Source organism: Corylus avellana, chromosome 10 (genome assembly GCF_965113065.1).
Source record: "Corylus avellana chromosome 10, dhCorAvel1.hap1.2, whole genome shotgun sequence".
In the NCBI taxonomy this organism is placed as follows: Eukaryota; Viridiplantae; Streptophyta; class Magnoliopsida; order Fagales; family Betulaceae; genus Corylus; species Corylus avellana.
This window is the reverse complement of record NC_142499.1, coordinates 22411785-22437618: the sequence shown is the minus strand read 5'-3', so window position 1 is coordinate 22437618 and position 25834 is coordinate 22411785. Positions and strand designations below refer to the sequence as shown.

The window sequence follows — 25834 nt, the reverse complement described above, 5'->3', positions numbered from 1 at the left end:
AAAAAAAATAAAAATAAAAAATCCCTTTATCTTAACTAAAAAAAAAAAAAAGAAAGGTCCAATTTCTCAATGCCTGTCATGCGTCTTGCCTAGCCATGCATCCTCTAAGAGAGGGTAGGTTTTGATTCTTTTGAATCCCTTGAGGAACATAAGACACAGCGATTAAGGAATCCAGTCTATGGGCTGGACTAAATGAGAAAAAAGAGCTGGGCTGACTCACCCAACCCAACTATGGCTGGGTCATCTTCTAGCCACCCAAAACGAGCTTTTCTTATCAAAGGGTTGGCTTGTGGGCCGTTGCTACCCCTATAAGAGCGAGTGGCTAAGCCGTGGTGGCCGGAAAATGACCCAACCAGTTTTTGGGTCGTATCACCCATAGTCACTTGGTTTTTTTTTTTTTTTTTTTTTTGGGTGTATAATTGTCTTTCAGAATCATTTCTATAATCAATTTGATAGAGATACTAAGAGAGGCTTCCAATTGATTAAAAAAAAAAAAAAAAAAAGAAAAGAAAAGAAAAGAAAGAAGAGAGGTTTCCAATTTAGAATTTACCCAAATTCAGGTTCTAAATCCATCAAAATGAAAATTTAGGTGACCAAATGCACATGAGATCTTAATCTGATTTCCCTATATTATAATTCATGGCCAAAAACACACATCCGCACATACGTACACACCAACTAGTATACAAATAAGGCCTAATGCTTGTTACATTATTGATGATGATATATGCTCACTCATACGCTCTTGCCATGTCTAAACTAATACAATTAGACTTATTTATTAAGTGGGTTAAACCCTTCAGCCTTAACTCGTTAATTTCGCATTGAATTTATGTCGGGTTCGCAAGTGGGATAAAAAACTGCATTCCTTATTGCTCGTAGACAGAAATTGGTTTCAGTTATAAAGATTTTCAAACTATGTGAATAGAGAGTTGCATTTCTTTCTCCCAATGAACCTTGGTCTGTTAGAAACAATAAAAATTGTGTTTTCTTTTTCTCTATGAACAGAATACAAAAAGAATTGTAACGGTGCTTTGAATTCCCACAAAAAACTGGAATCATATGAAGTCAAGTGTTGTTGTCAGTGTTGGGTTGAGTTTTCCCTTCTCTTTTGTATGGAGTAGTACCCAAGCCCTCCCAAAACAAGCAGAATAATCAATCCATCAATCACTCCCACCATGATCAACACCCATTTCTTCACATTAGATTTACCATGACTCCCACGAGTTCCCTTTGGAACCTTTACCATATAACTCAATCCACTTCCCTTTTCAACCTGTTTAACTCCCATCACCAGCCTGTAATGATGGCATTCTCGTTGCTGTGTCTTCTCTCCTCTGCCTGAAGAATATAATGCAGCTGCACATGTACAGTCATCCAAGCACAAATTTTCACATGTTTCTTTGCTAACGTTAACCTTTTTAGAAGCATTCTGCAGAACACTGCTAATGCCATCTAATTCAAGCATCTCTGGCTTGCTAATAATCCCACAGAATCCTCCAGAAATTCCCACACTGCAATTAGAATTCGTTGACTTTTCCCCCATTAGACCCCGCATACATGAACAAGCATTGGAGAATGTACAAATGCCATAAGGCTTACAAGCCAGAGGAAGATCACATGTTGTGTTGAGTGCCTGAAAAGCCGCCTCAAATTTTCCCTCTCCGGGTGAATAAAAGTAGAACCCCAGATTTCCTGTTGAATTTCCCAGTGCTAGGAACCTTAGAGGCTCAGGTGCTTGTGATGGAATCTGCGCGATTTTTTTATATTCATCACTGAATAACACTAGGCCTTTTGAAGCCACTTTGACATATGTGATGTTCCTATTATAGGAAGGCTTAAATTCCCAGTATGAATAGTTCCACTTACCCGAAGTCAGGTGCAAAGCAATCTTGTTGTGATGAATTTCAAAGGTGTAGAAAGAATCTGAGTTGCTTGGGAAAGAAGTCAAGCGGGTGGCCACGTTGAGCCTTTGGCCCCAGAGCATCACGTCGGTCGGAAAATTGAAACTCTGCCATTTTATCCGGTTCAGGGTGTCAACTAAAACCAGATTCCCGGAGCTCTGTATCTCTAATCTCTGCATCAAAGTGAAGGGAAAAAAGAAGAAGCAATACCCATTAGAATCTGTTGGCTTACTCATAGAAATGACTCTGCATATGCTCTTAGTTTTACCTCCACACCTTGTCCGGAAGTCCCCGTCCGCCATCCCACCTGCTCGTTTGGACCCATCAACCTTAAATCTCCATCATCAGTAAGCTCTAGCACGCATTTATCCCATGTGTAAAACCTGGAGTAATGCCCAGAGTTCCAGACCTTCACATCACCGAGGAAAACTTCTAGTGAGCACGAGTATTTTCCATTAAAGGCTTCAACGCTCAATGCAACTCTAAAGGCGGGTGCCCTTTGGTTAGTCTCCATTAGAAAAGCTCTCCCAATGAATCCCGCACTGTAATCCACAGGGACGGCCAGCATGAGTGGAGAACCAGTGCGAAAATCCGATTTGCAGTAGCCATGAGTTAACAAAAGAATGAGAAAAATGAAGGAATAGAGCTTCATGGGTGAATTGAAACCTCAATTTTCACCTTTCCTACTATTCTTTGATGTTTCTGGCAGGTGGGTTTGCCATTTCATTACAGGATTTTCCCCACTGAGCATTGATGAGAGTGATGAAGACGAAAAGGTTGGCACGAGTGTGACAACTTTACAAGACCACCCAACTCCCAAAAAGCGTATGAGCTTTCATTTTGCTTTGTTATACAAGGCGTATTAATTAGTGGGGGGCATTATGTTGGGGACAGAATTTTCTCCAAATTTGGTTCATCCAGACGAGATAAAAGAAATGATAAAAGCATAATTTTTTTGCACAATTTTAACCTAATTTTTCTTTTATGTGGTCAATTTTTTTTAAAACAAAAAAAAAATAAAAAAAAAATTATGAAGCAATAACATTCTATGTGATCATTTTTTTATTTGATATATTTAAAAAAAAAAAAAATTCTTCATAATAATAACCTTTTTTAAAAAAAAAAAAATTACAATTTTTATGAAGAGAAATGCCATTTTTTTTTTTGAAAAAAAATACCAAGTTAAAAAATGACCGCATAGAATGTTATTACTTTAGAAATTTTTATTTATTTTTTATTTTGTTTTTAAAAAAATAAAAAATAAGAGATAAATTGGGCCAAAATTATACCAAAAAATTGTGTCTTTATCATACCTCATGAGATAATGCTCAAGCAAATTCTCATCACCAACCGATCACCATAGGATAGATACACACCAAATCATCTCTTAGCTTAAGTTGTTAGGATTAAGATTACATTTTACATATCTTGTATACTTTAATAAACTCAAACATCGTTATAAATGCCAACATGCCAAAATATAAAGAAATTAATTCAATTATTTAATTAATATCTTAACGTATATCCTAGTTTCTGACACCTAAATTACTGACATATGTTATTTTTGGGAGCTCAATTAAGAATGTGTATCCGACAGAGTTAAGGCCATAAAATCAAATCTATTAGCCCATAAACCTCTCTCATAACAAACAACACGCAAGAAAACACTCTATAAAATATTAAAGAGAAGGAAATTTGGTCATTTAGAAGTATGTTCAATTTTAGCCGACACACTCTAATTCTTTTATTATCTTTAAGTTATCTTTCTTAACAAATTTGACTTAAACATGGAAGTAGTATATGCTAATAAAACTCTTTGAACTTGATTTTCCTTATCTTTGCAGGTACTCTTGATTGAGGATTTTGAGTATGATCAAAGTGATAAACAACACCTAACAATTTTATAATACGAAAATCCGACCCGAATGGATCATTAAGTTTTGTTTACTCGTACGGAGTATAGTATGAGAATGTAAATGTGAAGTGGTATACAAGCTGTCCATGTGATGGTCTTTTAGTTGTTTTAATAGGACCTTAAATTTGAGCATCTTGGGGTGCGAGTAGGAGTATATAATTATATAACACAATGAAAAATTTACATGTGGGGTCGGTCCATCTAATTTGGTTGGATTAATTGAGTGCTATTCTTACTAGTGGGCAGCCGCAGGCATGCTTTTCAGTGTGGTTATTATGGAGGAAATTTGTGGTGAGTGCATTCCACGTGTATACCACCACTTTTAGCCACGTGTTATCATGACACTGCTGACACTTCTGCTCACGATTGGATGACGTGTTTCATTCCATGTCAGCATTAGGGGACTACATCGGAGGCTTTGCAGTAGCCGTCTCACAATTTTTTGGGCCTTTGACAGTATGAACGTGGATTTCATGCGAGTCTGAGTTTTATATCGCAAACGGTACAAATAGACTGGTTATGGGCCCCCAATCCCTCTGGTCTCTGCTCTGGTAGTCTGCCCATGACCTTGCAGCAATATTAGTTGGCGAACTCCTGTGGCTTTCACTATTTCATTATAGAGTGATAGCGGTTAGTGACTTATGATTTCATTATAAATATTAGACAACAATAGACTTTGAGACCAGCCACACCTGAAAGACTATTTTTTTTACAAATTAAGTATTTTTTTTTTCCATTTAAAAAGGTAGGCGAGGAAGATTAATTGCAGTTATTTTATTTGGACCTGATCATACTAACACATGTTATTTAGGACTAGGAGCACCACATAATGAGCTTATACGATAAAAAATGAAAACCATAAGCACTCATTTAAGTTCGACTGAGTTATAGCTTGATTCGGTCTTATTTAAATATCAGTGAGACTCAAGGCAACTAAATTCAATATGATTGAGGATTTTGAGAATTGAACTATCACCATTAAATTTGTAGGACAATAGATTTTACTACAATTATCTTACAAATTAATATGTCGGTCCACAAATTGATTAAATGATTAAGAGAGTATCTCAAACACTAAATTAATAAGTCAATTTTTTGCTTAATTATTTATGGATATAAATTTTCTCCAATTGGGTCAGAGGAAATACCATCTAATTCATGTAAAATAGTGTCAAGTGTCTATAAATATTTAAAATACACATTAAATTCTTAATCTCATTAATATCAGTTTACTAACTTAAACTAAATTTGATATGCATTTTAAATAGTTATAATCACTTGGCACTATTTATATGAGTAAATAATATTTCTTCCTAAACTAAATTTCTGTAAATTATTTATTTATTTATAAAAGACGGCGGTCCTCCAATTGGCGCAAAATGTTACAACTCTTGCGCCGGTTCCGGTCTCAGTCTCCTATCCCTATTCCTCGACCAGTCGACCTCGTTGAGCCGAGACCTCACCAACGGCGCACTTTAGTGGCCGCATCCGAAACCGAAACACGAACAAATCGCCTGTCGCCTTCACGAATAGGCAGTATAGAGACAAGAACGCGTCCCGATTATCATACTTGATTCGTGTGATAAAACGGTGTCGCATCGCCATAGGATGCTTCTCAACCGTACAACCATCGTGTCGTCGAGGTATCATCACTATCTTTGTCGTCGGTGTCCGTTCAACACGGAGCGGTTCGTTCCCCGCCAAGTTTCCCTGCGGTTCTCGTCGCTGGGAGACAACGTGGAATGTAGAAACGGCGCGAATTGTTCGCGAGGACGAGATTCAAGCCCTAGTGGCAATTCCGCAATTCCTCTTTATGTCCATGTGAGTACGCTTACTCTAAAACAAATTTGAAGATGTTTCTTGTAAACTAGGTTGTTTTAGTTTTTTTTTTGAACCAACAAATTCATCTTCATTCATATGGGAAAATGTCAAGGTTGTTTTAGTTTTAATATTTAATGTCAAACAAATAGGCCAATTTTTTTTTTTTTTTTTGAACAAAGTGATAATTTCATTTCCTCAAACAAAAGAAACAAACTAGAGCATAATGCTCTAAAGAATTTGCAATTGTTGGGAGCTAAATACTTGAAGGTCTTTAAGCGAGTTATTAATATTAGATGTTAAGGGGCCACCTTGATCAAAAGGCATTGTTTGTATTTTCAGGTCCAATATGTTATATCAATGTTTAGTTATTATGGTTATGAATAATGCTCACTTATATCCAACTATGCTAACTTGCCAGGGTCTAATAATCATTTGATTTTTTTTTTTAATTTATTATTATTATTTTAACAATGATTGATCGAAGGGCTACTACACCTGTCACGTATAAAATAATGGGATAAAAGTAGGATATTTGGTTTACTATATAGTTCTCTATAGTTATTATTTGATGTGGGGTGCACCCATCACATGTTATTTATTTATTTTTTAAAATTTTGGAGTAAAACTATAATTATAGAGTAGGCAGAATCATCCGCCATGCCACATGTCAATCGGCAATTGATTGTGACCTTGATTCATATGTGCATCTAACGGTTTACATTTTGGACACATCGCTTATCTAGGAGATTTTAAGATGTATAATTGCAAATGCCAGGGACTAAATAGATAATTTTTCTTGAATTAAAATGAAAGAGTGATTGCTTGGCTGTCTTTGTTTCATATAACATTATGAAATTGGAAAATTGATTGTAGTTTGGGTTCTTTTCGAAGCTGGGAAATTAAGCATGTGAAAAGGATTCAAAATAATGTAGCTCCTGGGTTAGCAAAGGAAGCAGTTAGGGAAGTGATGGATAGGGTGTGGATGGAAGAAATTCCATCATGTATCCTAGACACTACTATCTTAGAGCAGTTTGCTCTTGTTGTTTAGAGTATTATACTCTAAATTTGATATGTTCTAATGAAGATTGTCAACTTGATTTCAAAAAAAAAAAAAAAAAAAAAAAAAGGATAATTTTTCTTGAAATAAAATGAAAGGGTGATTGCTTGGCTGTCTTTGTTTCATATAACATTATGAAATTGGAAAATTGATTGTAGTTTTTTATTTATTTATTTTTTTTTTCAGCTATAGTTAATCACAACGTGGTTGTTACACATTGTATTCCTCATCTACATAGGAAGCGAACTTGACAAGTCAGGAGGATAGGTCATTTGTGCCTCATCATTTTGGGAAGAAGCGCAAACATGGTGATGGCGAAAGACTCCAGCATGAACGAAACAAGTTTTCAGATAGTTTGAAGGGTTTGCCTAAAGTCAAACCATTTGATATATGCCTATCTGGAAGTAGAAGTGGTGCCAAATACACAGGTTCTTTGAATGGGAAGAACAGAGAGAACTGGAATGAAATGGGGCACATTAAAGTGGAAGGGACAAAACAGAGGATACTGAGGCCTGGGATGGTTCTACTCAAACAATACATCACCCTCAGCGAACAGGTTGCCAAATTCCTTAAAATTGAGTACTACATGTATTCCTTAATGTTGCAAATACTAGTCAAACACAACAGGTTTAAGCTGAGATGGCAGCTAGCTAACTAGCATATTGTCTTTTTGTACTTCTTTGTAAAAAGTTTGTTGCTTGGTGTTACTAATCCTGTATGCTTGAGATAGTTGTACTCATACCACTCTTGTTTCAGGTCAAAATGGTAAAGAATTGTCGAGATCTTGGTCTTGGCCCAGGCGGATTTTATCAGCCGGGTTTCCAAGGTGGAGGAAAACTTCATCTGCAGATGATGTGTCTTGGTATGGACTGGGATCCTCAGACGAAAAAATATGAAGATCGGCGGCATTTTGATGGCAGTGAGCCACCTCGGATTCCTCATGAATTTAGTCTTTTGGTTAAAAGAGCAATTCAAGATGCACATGCCCTTGTAAAGAAAGAATGCAGTGTAAGCAATGTAGAAGACATACTACCCTCAATGTCTCCAAACATATGCATTGTCAACTTCTATACTACCAGCGGGAAACTTGGTCTCCACCAGGTCAGTACTGAGCTACCATGTGTGAGACTTAACTCCTTATTTCAAATATACTTCCTTTTTACTCATTAATGTGGGTAGCTTGAAAAGGCGGGACTTTCTTATACATCAAAGCATTACATGATATTTAAAGACAAAAAATTCATGGAGATAAGCATCCATCCATCCATCCATCTATCCATCTATCTATGAAAAATGTTACATGTATTTCCAAGTGCTTACTCCAAGGTAATTTTCACTCACACATCAAGGAATAAACATTTGAAAATACATGTCATTTCTCTCCATCTATCAAAACTTTCACTTGTAAAAAGTGACCCGTGTTGAAACAAGTGTGTAGGCTCATGGTTCTGGACTTTCTTGTGTAAACTTTTGGATTAGGCGTATTAAAATAGTTAATGGATTAGTTTACTAAAAGAATTGTTTGAAAAACTAGGCTCTAGTGGAGATTAGGTTCTACTTATCACATCTTAGGAAGAAAGAACGGTTTTGAAGTGAATGTTCATGTGTACTGTTCGAATTTGCCTTAACAGCTTCTGGCTTTTTTAATTAGCACGCATTATCTCCTTGAGAACTACCATGAAGAGTGCTATACTTTTTGTTGTAAATTGTTTAAAGAAGTTAGATGCACTCATCTTGAATAATATATATAGGATCGTGATGAAAGCAGCAAGAGCCTCTCTAAGGGATTGCCCGTTGTCTCCTTATCTGTTGGCGATTCAGCGGAATTCCTGTATGGAGATCAGAGGAATGTGGAGGAGGCAAAGAGAGTTGTTCTGGAATCAGGAGATGTTTTGATTTTTGGTGGTAAATCTAGACATATATTTCATGGTGTTCCATCCATTATACGAAAGTCAGCACCTAAGGCCTTGCTGGAAGAAACTGGTCTTTGTCCTGGCCGTCTGAACCTTACCTTCAGACAGTTTTGAGGAACCTTTCAATCATACCACAGGTCAGGCATTTGCTAGAATTGCATCAATCCTTGTTAGGTATTTTAGCATCACAGTCCATCATAGTTTATATTATACTTGATTATGATTTTGACCCATTGATGTCACTATGAATCGTTAGACTTAACCATTTATTTATTCTTGGAGTTCATTATTGTGGAGCCGATGGAGCCCATCTGCTTTTTGTGTCCATATTATGAACTTTATGTAGAATAGATACAATGAATGTGGTAAAGCTGCACTGTGCACATTTACACGACAAACCCAAATTTGTCCAGATCAGGGCGATTATTTGCTGAAATATAATTATATAATGATAGATTAATCCACAAGGCAATAATCATCTTATTTCTAAATTTCATGCGTCATTTTTGCTCGTGTCATTTTTGCTTGTTGACGTTAAAATCTAGATGCTTTGGTTGGTGCTGCAACTATTTGATTGTCCCTCTTATTTCTTTTTCTGCAATTTAATATAAAAAAGTTTTTTGATACTCCCAAGCAGAACAATTTAGTAGGTTCTCTCACTTGCGTGTGCTTCCTGTTGTGGGCATCTTAATTAGTGTTCCACATTATGGCAACATATTTTATATTGTTTAACACGTCAGAAAGCAGGATAAGCTATCAGAACCATACAAAACTGGGTGAGGAAGATAAGATACTTTAATTGTAGTATCGGCCCCAATATCATATGTAGGTAGAACCTGTCGTTTGCCAATCCACGTGGTCGTCTGTATGCAGTTAGATTAGATCATCCAAAACGTTCAATTTTCTGACCATTTGATTGGTTGTTATCTAGGTTTGCATTGGTGGAAACGATATGGATGATCAGCTTTATCATTGATCGATCTCTATCTTAATTTCCTATGGTTCTTCAGTATCCTCCCTTCTCTACCCTTCATATTTCAAAACAAAATCAGAGGAATGGGGAATCCTACACGGCAAACACATAAAGGTGTCATCTGACTAATTTCGGATGTTGAAAGTTACTTTATTACTTATTTTTGTGGGGTTTGGTTTGGTTTGAGTTTACTTTCAATTGGAACTAGATCCGGTCGAATTGAGACACATATCCCATAACAGGACACAAAGTACACGTGTGGCAATACCGTCAACGGGTCCAATTCCAAAGCCGAATTGCGTTACACTTCCGTTTCCACTTGGTCATTATATTCGTGATTATCTATTGGAATGATTATAGTTTCGTTGCATTATCGCCATGGTAACCCTAATTAACGGTGTCCAGTGCTTCTAGTTGATTTGATTTCCATCTGCTTTATTTAAAAGTTTTTTTTTTAATAAAAAAAAAATTATTATTATTATTATTATTTTTATTTATGGCTAATAGTTAACCAGCAAAAACAAACTCTAACGTGGGAGAGGAATGGGGAATCCTACACGGCAAACACATAAAGGTGTTATTGACTAATTCCGGATGTTGAAAGTTATTTTATTACTTATTTTTGTGGGGTTTGGTTTGGTTTGAGTTTATTTTCAATTGGAACTAGATCAATTGGAATTGAGACACATATCTCATAACAGGACACAAAATACATGTGTGCCAATCCCGTCAACGGGTTCAATTCCAAAGCCGAATTGCGTTACACTTCTATTTCCAGTTGGTCATTATATTCGTGATTATCTTTTGGAATGATTATAGTTTCGTTGCATTATCGCCATAGTAGCCCTAATTAATGGTGTCCAGGGCTTTTAGTTGATTTGATTTCTTTCTGCTTTGCTTAAAGTTTTTATTATTATTATTTATTTATTTATGGCTAATAGTTAACCAGCAAAAACAAACTTTAACGTGCCCCATTAAAGGTAGCTTTAGCTCAACTTGAAAACCCACCTCGAACTGGTTCCAAAAAATGGTTAGGTACATTAGAGGCCATTATGTAGTTTTCATCTACCCCATATTATAAACCAGGTACATGCATTATCATCAGTTCTGAGTGTATATTATTAGGGTTTCAGTTATTGGCTAATCTCCTTTGTGGAATCTCCATAACATTATTGGAGGTGACCCATAATTCCACATTAAGCCAAAAGGCCATTAACCACCATTAGACTTGCAGAGTGGCTCTTCCTTCTCTGCTCACCATTCATACTTATTTTTTATCGCTAAAAGCTAAAATCACGACCACGTTCATGAGGTTGAGTAGTGTCATCTGACGGGATTTTAGGGTGCAACTTTTTTCTTTTCAATTTTTTCCTTGAAAGTCTAATTTAGATCTACAACTTTTTGGCTGGCATGGTCAGTATCATGTTGATTGACGAGTTAGTTTGTAAATGTGGGAAGTGCCATGTAGAATGTTACATGTCAATGTACATTTTAGTGGTTGATGTGATAAGTGTTGCATGAATTGTCATGTCAATTTGTAAGGGATTTATAGTACTCCTAAGCCCTAACGGCACTAATATTTTATTCCTCCATATTCTCTTTTTTGGATGGTGGATTAGACCTCAATAACAACTAAGCAAGAAGGATTGATGGTACACGCCATGCACAGTCACCAGCCATTGACATCGTTTTAAATTTTTAATCCAAGAAGACAAGAATCCACGTCATGTAAGCACATATTTAAAAAAAAAAAAAAAAAAAAAAAGAAGAAGAAGAAAAAGCCATGCACAGTCACCAGCCATTGGCAAGAATCCCGAAACGTAAGGCATGGTATATGCATGAGCTTATGTATTAGTTGCCTTTCTCGCGAAACAAGCAACCCCTTTTTTAAGATATATTTTTAACATTAATTCAAGTTATTAATCTCCCTACTTGGCATTTGGGATAACTTTTTTGAAAAGCTAATCCCTTTTCATTTGCGTTTGTTTTTTCAAGTAGCAAACAGGGGAAGCAACTTAAAATACGTCAAGTCAGCTAATGTGAAATATGTGTAAAGAGCAGCATTATTCATCCCTCAAAGTACTCAATATAAATATATATATATATATCAATATTCAATTGCTCTAAAGATAACAATGGTCTATCATATTCTTCTTATCTACAAATTACAAGCTTGTAACCGGAGCGAAATCACCTGAAGGCGTGGGGGGCTTAGATACCGTAAGCCATAAAGTGGTCCCCAAAAAAATAAAAATTTTAAACATGTTGCCCCCCCCCCCCCCCCCCCCCCCCCTCTAACAATTCTTGTTAAATATTAATTAAATGATTAAGTTCTTTTTTTTTTTTATCAGTTTAAGCTTTTTAGATAAGTATTGATTTAGCTTAGTATCGAAGTATAGAAGTCTTGATTTTGAATCTTGGCTCCATAGTTTAATATTTTTACTTAAAATATAAATTAAATAATTAAATTCACTCTTTTTTTTTTTTCTTTTTTCTTTCTAGCATAAACTTTTGAAAAAAGAAATAATTTAACAATTCTAATTACTACATGTAAAAGAAATGAATATAAATATACAAGCACTCTCAGAATTTAATAGTTTAACTTATCCCTATTTGGCGATACAGCCAAGAAAAGTAGATAACTACGGGTAGTGTGTGACTCTGCAATCAATTTGTTTTTACAACTAATTATGCTTTGGTTAAAAATTAACTAACCATAAACCTTATATTAGAAAAATGAGTAGAGATGTGGAGAGATCTTAAATTTACAGGGTAAACATAAAAAATCACAAGAATTATAAATTCTGCTTTTCAAAGCATGGGGTCATTGTAAAAAGGGTTCAAATTTACATAATATTATAAGGACATTTCACATCAAATGCTTAAAAATTCAATAGAAGAAAAGAAACTTAACAAACGACACTCTTCTTGGCTTCTCAAAAACTCAAGAAGTACGTTCCCTCAAGTTGATGCCAACTTTAGGTTAGACAGCTTTGGGTTCCCTCAAGTTGATGCCAACTTTAGGTTAGACAGCTTTGGTTTGGATTTAGTTCAAATTGAGACAAGCGTTTTAAATTTGAATGAGTTCAGTTTCAACTAAAATTAAATTCAACCGAATTTAAAATGTCAATAAACTCAATCCCATTGCTAACAATCCACCAAACCAATTAAAAGTGAAAATTAACACTTAATTAATACCTTATTTGGAGCATCTTTATCATCGCTCATGACTTTTGATAATTTTCATATAAAATATTGTAAAAGTAATGCCGCTAGAAACTATATTTTTATTGTATAATTATTAACAATGTTTCGCGTGCATTTTCAACTAATTTTTGTAATTTCTTTATTTACAAAGGACAACCCAAAAGTTAATTAAGACTTATTCATTAGCAATAGCGTGATCAATAAAAATGTGATGGCAGCATTACTCAAACAATATTATTATCGTGTAGAGGGATGAAAAAATCACTTGGTTCTAGAACTTAATTAACCAATCAACCTCGTACACGTCATCATTGGTCAGTATATTGGGATGAAAAAATCACCTGGTTCTTTAACTTAATTAACCAATCAACCTCGTACACGTCAGCATTGGTCAGTATCTCCCTCCAGGTTCCTATAAATACCCTCCGGGCTTGGCTATCGTTTAGCTCCACTACACACCTGCATTTTCGGAATCTAACTCTAAAACCAAATAACGAGAAAAGAGGAATCGATTTGAGAGAGAGAGGGGCAACGAAGAAGAAACAAATATGCAGGGAGTTACAGCGAGAAGGGTATTATCGGGGAGAAGTTCTCTGATCGCGCAGCGCTGGCTCTCTCAGGTAGCCCAGAAGGAGAACCCTGTCCAAGAAAATGTCGTTTCTCCTCCCAAAATGCCCCCCTTCGATTACTCTCCTCCACCTTACAACGGGCCCTCCGCCGCCGAGATCTTGGCCAAGCGCAAGACGTATCTCAGCCCTTCTTTGTTACACTCATACAGCAAAGCCGTGAGTCCGCGTCACACTTGATCATTTATCATCCTCATTTTGTCGTTTTCTGTGAATTAATTCCCAGTATAATTGTTGATTGTCAAAGATCGTGCGGTTCACCTTTTTTTGGGTGAAATATTTTCTAAAAGTGAAGGAAAACATTTAGAGTAGACACCGTTTGATTGGTTAGAGTGGGGGTCCATGAGAATAAACTCGTGATTTTTGTATTATGCAGTTGAACGTGGTGGATGGAAAGAGGCAGTACTTGTTCGACGACGAGGGGCGTAGATATTTGGACGCTTTTGGGGGGATCGCTACGGTGTGCTGCGGGCACTGCCACCCGGATGTGGTCGAGGCAATTGTCAACCAAACGAAGCGCCTGCAACACTCCACCGTCCTCTACCTCAACTCCGCCATCGCTGATTTCGCCGAGGCCCTCGCCTCCAAGTTGCCCGGTGACCTCAAGGTGCGTAAATGTTCCAAAGCTCAAACGAGTACGTCCAAGGTTGCGGACATACCCTCTCACGTTGACACGTATATAATTGCATGTGTGTCGCGTTATAAAACTTATTTTATTTTTTACTTTTGTTTTTTTTTTAAATAGTTGATATAAGAAATTACTTAAAATATGCCATTTTAGCCGTCAGACATGAAAAATACCATTATTCCTCTAATTGTATACCAAGACAAACGGTCCCATTATGATATATATATATATATAATTTACCTTTGTATATTCATTCTGTGTACTTTGGTTGTGTACTAGTGTGTCTTTGCTTACTCCTGTGAAATTATTTTACTTACAAAAAATCAATCCCAATAACCAAAAACACCTTTTTGATTTTATCAGCTAATTATTGGATTTTTTTGAGATTAGTTTCAGGCAAAATGATGTTTTGATTAAAGAATTTATGACCATATTCGTAGGTGGTGTTCTTTACGAATTCTGGGACGGAGGCAAACGAGTTGGCGATACTGATAGCCAAGTTGTATACAGGGTCCCAAGACATAATATCGCTGAGAAATGGTTACCATGGAAACGCAGCTGGGACAATGGGAGCCACAGGTCAGAGCATTTGGAAATATAATGTTGTGCAGGTAAAATTCCTCAGCCTTCATGCATCTTCTTTCCCTCCCTTAAGAACGCATAATTAGAATAGGATAATAATGATGAAATAATAAGTGTAATTTTTACCATTACTTTACTTCCATTCATCATCTTCATATGACTCATCGTCCACTATGGGAAAAGGTCCCATCGTGGAGGGTGAGGAGGCATATACTATAGGGATAGCCAGCTTTTGGAGCAAGGCCATCCCATTTGACGTTTTCAACAATCCTAAAACTCACTCCAATTGGACATTGAAGCTATTGAGGCAAGCATGATAACAATGGTGAATTTGTCATCATGATCATGATCATGATCAATAATGTGGTGGCATTCGAAGGAAGTTCACCTTAAATAACAAAGATGTCAAATCAGCACTTGTCATGTCTCCATCTCAATTTTTTTTGTTTGACTGTGACGGGGATATATGCTTTCTACTAGAGTGAAGGATTTATAGTAGAAAACAAAACAAAAGTAGGTCACGGGTTTCACATCATTCAATTCAAACATGTAAGCAAGTAAAATCAGAACTTTATGAGGAGCATTTAACACTTAATCAGTGACGAATAATGATCATAAAACGACAAGAGTATTTATCCACACTTAGCCGGAGCAATTTTCTTTAATTCAACTTATAAAATTGTCATATATTTTAAATATGTGAGAAATACATATATTTTTAATAGCGTTAAAAGTTTTGGAAGAAATTCTTCAAGCCATGGAGACATGAAATGTTATGCAATATCTCTTTTATTACTTGCATGGGGAAGTTTAATTTAAGGAAAAAATGTAAAAAAGCCCTTGAAACTACCAATTGTTTGCAATATAGCCCCCAATGTTTAAAAAGTACTAAAGTAGCCCCTCAAACTACCAAAATGTATAAAAAAATGCCACTTATTTTTTTGGAAAAATTCCACTTTATATCCGCAAAATTTGGGGCGATTTTCAATTCGACCTCCAATATTTTAATTTTTGCAATGCACCCCCCCCCCAAAGCTTCCAAATTTTTGTAATTCGACCAATTTTATTCCAAAGTTTTCATATTGCCCCTAATTTTTATTTTTTAACTAGCATTATACTGTACTCATTCTTATCGCTTTGTCCAACAGGGTGGAGTTCATCATGCCTTGAATCCGGACCCATACAGAGGAGTTTTTGGTACAGATGGAGAGAAGTATGCAAAAGATGTGCAGGATCTGATTGACTTTGGAACTTCTGGCAATGTTGCTGCTTTTGTATCTGAAGCAATTCAGGCACATAATTTAACTCGAATCGTTTAATCCCTCTCCTATTGACATTACACGTAATCCTTCTTTACATCTTTCTCATTTATGACAGGGAGTGGGAGGGATTGTAGAACTGGCCCCTGGTTACTTGCCTCCTGTCTATAGCAGTATAAAGAAAGCAGGAGGCCTTTGTATTGCTGATGAGGTTCAGTCTGGGTTCGCTCGCACAGGGAGCCACTTTTGGGGGTTTGAGACCCAAGGTGTGGTGCCTGACATTGTGACAATGGCAAAGGTTTTTTTTCTCCTCTTTCTTTATTTATTTTGGTTTTGGAGATGTCCATAAAAACTCTCTGGCACAGTACCATAGAAGTCTTCTTTTTAGATAAGTAACATTATAGAAGTCAGCTTGCCATCTTTGAAAGATTTTTGGAGTTCGATAAGTTCTATAGTAATGCTAATTTTCACACATACTTATTGCACTCATTTCACATTAGCTAGTGTGACACGTTTTAAGTAACTTTTTTTAAAAAATAAAAAATAAAAAAATAATGCTACACCTTTGACCTATTTATTACACCCATGTCACACTAGCTGACATGACGTATTTTAAAGGACTTTAAAAAAGGTGTAAACCACTTAAAAAACGTTATGTCAACCGGTGTGACATGACGTGTGATAAATAGGTGTGAAGAATAACATTATTCTTTCTTAAGTGGTGGACATAAAAGCTACTTAAAATACATCATCTCAACCGATATAAAATAAATGTGATAAATAAGTGTGAAGAGTAACATTATTTTAAGTTTTATCCAATATGAAAGCACATCTTTGTTTTTGTTATAAGCCCCACCTGGCAGTTTGCTAGGGTTGCATTAATGACTTGCAATGATCAATCCTTCTGTGAATGTTTGTATTACGTTGGCTGGACATATGATTTTCAAGTAATATATAGGCTGGTTTGAATTCCCGGTTAGTGCTTAAAATGCATTAAATATTGAAGATTCCAGAAATCATTCATTCACTTAAATGAAAAAAAAAAAAAAAAAGACTGATTTTCTTCTCTGGTTCCAGGGCATTGGAAATGGCATTCCCCTTGGGGCGGTGGTAACCACTCCTGAGATTGCAGAGGTTTTGAGTCGCCGCTTGTTCTTCAACACCTTTGGTGGGAATCCAGTATGTACTGCCGCAGGATTGGCAGTTCTGAGAGTCATTGAGAAAGAAAATCTTCAGGAGAACGCTCTTGTTGTTGGGTCATACGTGAAAGAAAGACTAAATGCACTCAAGGATAAATATGAAAGTAAATTTTCCTCATTCATTTTTGTATATGCATACAATTCATCATCCTTTCTGTTGTAATATGTTGACATCTGCAGTTATTGGGGATGTGAGGGGAAGAGGACTTATGCTAGGAGTTGAACTTGTCACTGATCGCCAGCAGAAAACTCCTGCAAAGGCTGAAACTCTGCACATAATGGACCAGATGAAAGGTCTGCATTTTTCCCTTCAGCTATACCTTAAGCTTATTTCTCTAGCTACGTACTAATACAAGTCTGTTCATTTTATAGAATTGGGAGTGCTGATTGGGAAAGGAGGATACCATGGAAATGTATTTAGAATCACACCTCCCCTCTGCTTCACCAAGGAAGATGCAGGTACTCCTCCTTTTAACATCTTGACAACCAAACCAAATCACTGACATGTCATTCCAAGTACATTTACTCCTCTCCCACTATCAAACAATTTGCAATGATTCATGAACTTCCAATTTGTGCAATGTCCCCCAAAACCAACATTGGAGTTGCAATATCTCCTTTTTGCGCAAAAATGATAAAAATTAAGAAAAAAAATTCAGGAAAAATTAATAAATTTTCTTTCTTAAAATTTTTTTATCAAGGGTATTTTTTTCATTTTTGCACAAAAGGTGGACATTGCAACCCCAATGGGGGGACATTGCACAAATTGAAGGTTCGGAGGAAATTGAAAATTGCAAATTGCTGCTCGGTAGTTAGAAGGGGATAAATGTACTTTTCCTTTAGAGTAATGCTAGGAGCCTAGGTATTACACAAACATCTCATAAAGCTGGCGTGACAAGGTCTAGTAATTATTGGATTAGTCTTTGTTAAAAAAATTAAAAAAAAAATAAATCAATGACTATTAGACCTTACCATGTCAGCTTCGCGAGATATTTTTATGGTATTGGCACCGTGTTTCTGAATTATTTATTTTGATGGCCTTTTTTCTTTGCCACTAGTCCCGCTAAATATGCTTTATCTTTTGGTTGTAGATTTCCTTGTAGATGCAATGGATCACGCAATGTCTAAGATGTGAAGCCCCTCCATCTTTTCTGAGCGAGGCTCCTCCATCTAAATTTGGACAAAGATGTCTATATATAATCTGTCATAAGTTATATTTTCAAGTCTGTGAGTCAAAATAACTAAAATATACATATATACCAAGTTCCTGCTTGAATACAAGTTTCCATGGTCCTCAAAAACGATGAGTCAACACCTCGTTGTCTCGATTAATCTATGTCTTCTTTTTGGTGTTCTTACAATTTGATAATCTCTCTCTCCAAAATTTCATAGGAATATTTGTTTGATATCCTTGAGGAAAAGGTTGGCATTATGTTACACTATTCCTTTACTCACTAGTATCGCCCTAAGTATTTAGTGAAACCGTAGATATCTCTCTACAAATTACAAAAACAATTTTTTTTTTTTTTTTTTTTTGGTATGAATAGGGCCGGGATTGGAAAGGGACAAAGTTTTCCTTTAAATTGAATAGAAGGAAATTATTTCAATCCACTCTATTAAACTAACATTTATTCTTAGAGCATTTCGATATTTACATGCATTTTTAATTTTGACATCTATTTTTAATAGACTGTCTTACATGCATTTTTAAAATGAATGTGAGAATCATATGCTCTTAAGATAAGACAAATCAAAGAGGGTGCCCAAGAGCTTATGTACATGGTTAAAGTATATTTAACTAATTAATGTGAGACACTTAGAATTGTAACATATGTTGGGTGGTCCCTCCTATGTAAGAAATCAACCACGGATCTTTTTTAAAAGACACGCATGTGTATATATAAGCTTTTGGGCACCTTCTTTGATTTGTCTTATCTTAAGAGCATGTGTCGCAAAGTGAAAGGAAAAAAAAAATAAAAAAAATAAAAAGAAGAAAAAAAAAGGGGGGGCACAGGGAGAGAGGAAAAATAAATTAATTAATTTAAAAATAAAATAAAATTCACCTAACCGATCTTGATGAAATTTTAATATGTTGTTCCTAACGATGAGATCTATGTATTGATTGGTGTCGATTGTTAGATTTCCTCTCCAATTGTTAGAAATCCTTTTTTTGTTCTTGTTAAAATCCACTTTTAGAAAAATAAATTATGTTTAATCTAAGAATGCATATATACTTGATAAAGTGATAATCTCTAGATATTTATATAGAGAAGACATTGTAAACTCATTATTGTTAATAATGAAATATTTAATTGAACTAAGTCTCGTGGTTTCTCAAGAGCACGAAAAATCTCAAAAATCTAACCTTTTGCATAATCAGTGTGTGTGCGGGGGGGGGACGTCCGGAACAGAGAAGCAAAAGGATGGGGAGAAGGATAAACAATAGTAAATAAATAAATAAAATAGAATAGAGAACATTTTGTTACAGTGCTTGTCCAAAGGTAAAGGTAGACAAAATAATGTTTTTTATTCAAGCAGAAGAAGAGAAGCTGATGGACGTAACACGACGGGTGTTTGCTTTAAACCGATATTGTGAACCAATTTATGTTTTCAGTCACTCTTTTTGCTTTTGAGGCCATGGCTGGTCTCGAAACTCTCTCACTACTGCATGAGATCAACTTCTATCCAAATTATCACCAAAACAAAAAAAACCAACAAAAAAAAGTAATTTCGTGAAACATTATCCTAGATCAATGTAATTTTATCTACTATCTACTCATAAGAACAGAATGTGAATTATGCTTGCCAAAGTTTATACGTTTCTTGCAAAGATTTTGCGGGCAGAAAATTAAGTCAGGAAGTTTGCCATTGTCATAACTGTAGAAAGTAAAGAAAAAGAGTAACTTCTCTTCAAATCTGAACAAGTTAACAACAACAACAAGCCTTGGGAACAAAATTGATAATCTAGTCGCTAACACTGGGGAATTTGAATCTTTCACTCAACCCAAATGAAAGAAATTCTGAATAACTAGGGAAATGTAGGTGAACAACTTCTTAAAAACCTCACTGCCAAACTTAACGTGCAGGCTGTGCCTGTGCATGTTCCAGAAGTTGACTGACCAACTTGTAAGTACGTCCTGAAAGCGCCTTCGTGTGGTCTATTAACTGCTCATACCTGGGAAGTGAAAATTAATTTAAGAGGCAGGTCAAGGAAGAATGATGAGGGAACAAATTTGAGTGAAAAAATCTGAGAAAATGCTACATTAAGGATAATTATGTATAAATTTTAAATATCTAGCACTTACACGTTGGGATGATTGGGTTCCATAATGACAGTTCCCAAGTGTGAATCAATCTTGGCATCAAGCTTTGAGCCCCGGATCAGATTCACAATCCATCTCTCAGCCTCCTCGTAATTCAAATTCAATTTCTCAGCAAGCACTCTGCCACAAAAGCAAAACTCAATTCAAATTCAACCCAATTGATATGCTCTTGATGATGGATTCAGTAATCCCACAAAATGAAAGAAGAAGACTGACAATTTCAGACATCTTTGCAAAGTAAGCCAACCATAAACACCTTCATCATACTTTTAACCACTTAAAACACAGCTTCAGTGGTGATAAGCCATTAATGTCGCAATTCTAATTTGTGATACAAATAGATACACACATCGAGCAAATTCTACAGTCAAAGTTCATTTTAAAGTCATCTCGAAAGAGGAGCTCAACATAGATTTGATGTGTTTAAATAACTCAATGCTCAGACCATATGTATATTATCATTTCCCGAAATCTAATTTGGAAGTGAACTTTTTGACATAGAGTTAAAGTGTTTCAGTTTATAGATTCATCACTCATATTTTACATTTTCATTTCTCTAAATTTGATTTGAAAGTGAATTGCAAAATCCATCAACAATTGTGTGAAAGATAAACACAAGACATCAACAAAAAATGGAAGAAGCAAGATTGCTGGGATAGATTTCAAACCCCTTCCCCACAAACAATTAAAAAAAAAATTTTAATGTAAAAATGTTCATATTTCCACATATGATACTGCAAAATACAATATTATCAAAGAGCAGGTACATACCCCATGTCAATTCGCTGATGTATTCTGCAGTAGGTCTCAAAGATAAATAGGCGAGCATTTTCAAGGAACTCATCTCGTAGTGGTACAGTAGAAAAGCTTCCTTCTTCAACTCGTTTGCCAAGGAAGGGATCATTCAATATTACCTAGATCGTCATATATAATGGGTTAGCATAATTTAAAACCTAGGCTATAACTAAAATTTTACCAAGTAATGCTATTCAAGGGCAGGGACATGAGATGCTATTCTTGGTATTACTACTAGAGTGATGCTATTCTTGCAAACTTTTTGTTCATAAACATTTTACAACTTGAATTATGAAAAATCAGTTCAGAAGTCAAAACCTGATCTGACAGTATAAATGAGATTAACTTTGAGAAATGTTTTGAGAATTTGAAAGAGTAGCATTAGTCTTACAACTAACTGCTTTTAAGTAGCAATACAGGTACACTGAAAAGAAGATTTTTAACCAAGCATACTTCCACGGGACACCTCCAGAAAATTAAAAATATCCACACAAAAAAAGGGCTGGAAGTCCCAAATAAACACCAGACATAAAAAAATTGGATTCTTCCGTTCTCATTGGGCAAACCCAGCCACTCAAGGTATGGGAAACACCTTTCTTTCTTTTTTCTAGAAAATTGAGGTATAGGAAACTTACTTCTTCACACTCCTTCATCTTCTTTTGAGCCCCATCGAAGTCATAATTGACATACACACATGCTAAAAATTCCGTAATGGGATCTTTGTAAGAGTGTTGCTCTTGCTGAATAACCTTTATAAATTCTTTGAATTGAGGTCTCCTCCTTTTGTTGACAATGAATGCAGTGGCTAAGTAGCGTAAAAGATGGGGAGCAGTTGTTTGAATGGCATTAAGGTACCTGACATAAGAACATCCCATATTCTTAAGATTGGGCTTAATGAAAAAATCTGAATTTAGCAGATATACAACAAAAGAAGTCGCCAAATATGCAGAGGGTGGAATATGAAATTCAAACAAAAAGCATAAGTTCTTAAGCATCAGTCGATGCAAAATGTGCATGTTAGGAAGCTCTCAGTTGGGAAGCGTAAAACTAACGACAAAGATTATCCTTGACCAAGCATGCAACATCCTAGGTGAAATCATATTTGTTGGTTCTCCACTTGTGACTGTCAAGCAATGTGAACCAAAAGAAAAAGAGCAAGGTACTTATAAAGGCCCAACTGCTCAAACCCCATATTTTTCACAAGTTAATATTCCACTATAAACTAGACATGTATTAAGGAGGAAGTACAAATGTCAAATAAATCATAATAAGATGGAAGAAAAAATTTAAGAGAAACAACTATATTCTAAAGCAAAGCTAGTACTCTATTTTTTTCTTTTCCAATCATTGTGATCCCAAATTGTCTAACTGGAAAAAAACTAGCAAATCCAAAAGAAAGACTAGAGAAAGCAAGAATATAACCAACAAAATAACAGACTTGTTTTATGAATTACAAACAAACGATGATAAGGATTGAGAAAATAATAGGCTATTACATTTATAAAGAGCCAGTGTGATGATTGAATTATTAGGATATGGACAGTCTTCAAAGTTCAAAGTTTGGGGGACTGGCAGAGGTAGTATTTAACAAAATTAGAGTCGGGTAATATAAAGCAAGCAGAATTTAAAAACCAGCTAAATAAAATAGAAATTGACAAGTCCAGAAGGCATACTTATCCTGATTAAATAGGTCAATGATCAGTGTTCTTCCATTGTCATGGTTGAAAAAGATGAAAAGACTCCAATGCATTAACCATATTCTACTTTGCACCTGATTCATTGGTGATGAAAAATTCTGCAAAAGACAAAATCACCATTTCTAAACATATCTTTGCTGAAACATTAAAAAAATTGAGTGCATACCATGAACAATTGGAATTTGAAAAAAAAAAAAACCTTTGAGTCAATAATTTCTTTCAATCGATTAAGCTCTTCAAGAGCAATATCCCAGTTTTGCATCAAAATCTCAGCTGCAAGCTTTCCCCATAATGCACTCAAACTCCTCTCACTATTTGTGCATAAGGCCCTATACTGATATAGATAGTCAGCAGCACCAGAGTAGTTTCCACATTCAAACTGAAATTTAGCATACTGATATAAGGCCTCTATCTGCTCTGTTCCAATCTGGTAAGAAAGAATTATCATCCATAAGTTAAAATTCAGGCAGAAGTGGGACTAATCAAAATATATATAAGTGGTTCTAGACTTCTAGGTGTCAAACTTAACATACAACGCATCTAAAAGATCTTTGGTTATTTTCACAACAGTTCACCGCTATCTCTCATTGCATTTTGCGCATAACTACTAAAATTACAACATACACAACGCAACACTTGTCAACTCACTTCAATTACACACAACATAAAAAAAAAATTTCAATCAGACCCAAATGTTAATACCAAGACCGCATATAACCAAACATCCCATTGAATCCAAAACTACTAAGAACGTTAAACCTGCAATCAATTAGACCTGGTATCGCTCACTGAGCATTTGAAGATTGTACTGCTTGTCAGCTCTTAGCTCCTGAACGGCATTTGGGTTCTGCAAAAAAGCGACGAGCGGAGCTGCCGCCTCCTCCAGCGCCTTGAGCCTCCCTACCACCTCCATCCTCCTCTCCACCATATCTATGCACATTGAAATCACACACAGAAACACAAACCTCTAAGAACCACATACCCATATGCAGATGCAGATGGATACCAATAATTATTATAGAGAAAAACAGGAAAATACCTTGGGGCACCTCTTCAGCGTGATAGAGACTCTTGTGGATATCCATGGCGTAGTCGACCATATTGGTCTTGTTCAGAAGCTCAATCTTTGAGCTGAGGATCTGCTCATCCTCGTGAAGATGGCGCTCCTGGAGAAACTCCAATATCGGGAACACCAGGTGCCGATCCAAGTGCGGCGCAATCCGCGGCGTGAGGTCGTAGCTCGCCATGACTCTTTGCTTCTCTTGCTAAGAATTGAGACGCTCTTTAATGTAAAAAACTACACAGGACATGAACTGCACAGTCTGCAAAAAGTTGCAAACCATCACATTTAAATCCTTGAGGCACATATCCTCTATTGTTTTCTCTGGGAACCATTACAACCATTGGAGGAGAACCATGTTATATAAGCAAAATAAATTGGGAAAACAAATGTAATTGAGATTGACAAAAAATATCTTAAGTTTATTAAAATCAACTTTTTTGCAAACCAAATGAACTACATACACTTTATTAAACATAAGTATATGAAAACTTCTTTAAAGAGAGTCTTAAATATGTTAAAACAATAACTTAATCCTAAAGCGGAACTCAATGAGTTTAGGCTTAAGAATGTTATATTAATCCTACACTCGTCACTATCACTTGACATGGGACTCAGTAACACACTCAATCAAACTACTCAAACTTGAATGTTCCAACACCAAAAGACTTAAAAAAAAGCATGTTTTTGAATTCTATATTATTATTTATTTGTAAAAATAAAGAAACTAAATATTATAATAAAATAATGCAATGGAATACAAACAAAATATATTGTAAACATCCTATTTCAACTAAAGAGTATAATCATATATGTATCAAGCAAATTTATTGAGAAAATAGTACACAAACATTATGAAAATAATGATACAAAACAAAGTAAAGAAACTAAATTAAAATTAAAGAAGTAGAATGAAAAAACCTCCACGCATATACCAATCACCTATATTCAATACTTACAAACATTAATGGTGTAATCCTAAACCAACCACGTCTGGACAGAAGGATCTAGGGTTATTTGAAAAGAGAACTCATATGGTGGAAAATAATTAAACTGACCAAGGATGAGAATTACCGAATACATACCTGAGAGGGACAGAAAATTGTAAAACAGAGGAATAGTTTTTAAAAATCAAAGACCATCAATCTCATGGGGAAAGAAATAATCAGAACCCCATTTTCAAGCAAACAGATCTTCCAAAAAAATATAGAAAATATGGAAGATGGATAATTGTAGTTATAATCATAATATAAAGAAAGAGCGAGAGTCGAAACCTTGTTGACAAAGACGACGTTGGACTGGCTGTTGTAGATGTAGGAACTGCGTATACAAAATCAGTAGGAATATCAGAAGGAAATTTCAAATAAATTGAATGTGAACCAAATATCGGAAATCCAAAACACTATGGAGGAAGAAGCGTACAGAGATTTGGGAGAAGTAGAATGTATAGAAGAAAGAGATTTGGGGGAAGTAGAAGGGTCCGACTTCACTACCGCATCCATGCGGTAGTGAAAAACGGTACCGTTTTTTGGGCAGTTAAAAACTAGGTTTAAAAAACTAATAATAAAAAATTCATTAAAACTTAAAAATTATAAAAATAAATAAAAATTAAAAAACTAAAACAAAAACAATGGGGTGGCCGGTTGGCAAGGGGGTAGCCGGGCACCCCATTTTGGCCAAGGAGGTGGCTCCAAGGCTGGTCTAGGGGTGGATGAACTACCCCATGTCCTTTGAGGGTGCTTTTTTTTTTTTTTTTTTTTTTTTTGGCCTTTTGGGCCCCAAGGGCACCCCTTTGATTTTGATTCTTCTTTCTTTACTCTTTTTTTTTTTTTAGTGTTTTAATGCTTTTTATTTTTAATTATTGATTTTTTTATA

At 35.6% G+C, this 25834-nt stretch overlaps 4 protein-coding genes across 5 annotated transcripts; 2 read left to right on the top strand and 2 right to left on the bottom strand.

Moving 5' to 3' along the window:
* Nucleotides 1-950: 950 nt before the first annotated feature.
* On the bottom strand, nt 951-2619 carry LOC132161984 (D-mannose binding lectin protein with Apple-like carbohydrate-binding domain-containing protein). The gene is made up of 2 exons (XM_059572220.2): nt 2173-2619; nt 951-2077 (listed from the first exon to the last, which is right to left on the bottom strand). The coding sequence occupies exons 1-2, from the start codon at nt 2554-2556 to the stop codon at nt 1082-1084; spliced, it is 1380 nt and encodes a 459-aa protein (XP_059428203.2). The 5' UTR covers nt 2557-2619; the 3' UTR covers nt 951-1081.
* Nucleotides 2620-5213: 2594 nt separating this feature from the next.
* Nucleotides 5214-9932, top strand: LOC132192161 (DNA N(6)-methyladenine demethylase ALKBH1D). 2 transcript variants are annotated; one of them, XM_059607414.2, is made up of 5 exons: nt 5214-5640; nt 6936-7253; nt 7454-7798; nt 8449-8747; nt 9542-9932. In XM_059607414.2, the coding sequence occupies exons 1-4, from the start codon at nt 5428-5430 to the stop codon at nt 8722-8724; spliced, it is 1152 nt and encodes a 383-aa protein (XP_059463397.2). In that variant the 5' UTR covers nt 5214-5427; the 3' UTR covers nt 8725-8747; nt 9542-9932. The 2 variants fall into 2 exon arrangements, with proteins under 2 accessions (XP_059463397.2, XP_059463396.2); XM_059607413.2 differs by lacking the exon at nt 9542-9932 and having other exon boundaries at nt 8449-8906.
* A 3320-nt stretch (nt 9933-13252) lies between these two features.
* On the top strand, nt 13253-18365 carry LOC132191367 (alanine--glyoxylate aminotransferase 2 homolog 3, mitochondrial). The gene is made up of 9 exons (XM_059606335.2): nt 13253-13575; nt 13793-14023; nt 14485-14655; nt 15775-15918; nt 16004-16183; nt 16963-17188; nt 17265-17378; nt 17457-17543; nt 18176-18365. Exons 1-9 carry the CDS (start codon nt 13339-13341, stop codon nt 18217-18219), a joined length of 1434 nt encoding a protein of 477 aa, XP_059462318.2. The 5' UTR covers nt 13253-13338; the 3' UTR covers nt 18220-18365.
* A 1511-nt stretch (nt 18366-19876) lies between these two features.
* Nucleotides 19877-25462, bottom strand: LOC132161666 (eukaryotic translation initiation factor 3 subunit E). The gene is made up of 10 exons (XM_059571837.2): nt 25382-25462; nt 25234-25279; nt 23939-24221; nt 23675-23829; nt 23099-23326; nt 22876-22997; nt 21838-22057; nt 21179-21321; nt 20390-20527; nt 19877-20259 (listed from the first exon to the last, which is right to left on the bottom strand). Exons 3-10 carry the CDS (start codon nt 24144-24146, stop codon nt 20160-20162), a joined length of 1314 nt encoding a protein of 437 aa, XP_059427820.2. The 5' UTR covers nt 24147-24221; nt 25234-25279; nt 25382-25462; the 3' UTR covers nt 19877-20159.
* Nucleotides 25463-25834: the final 372 nt, after the last annotated feature.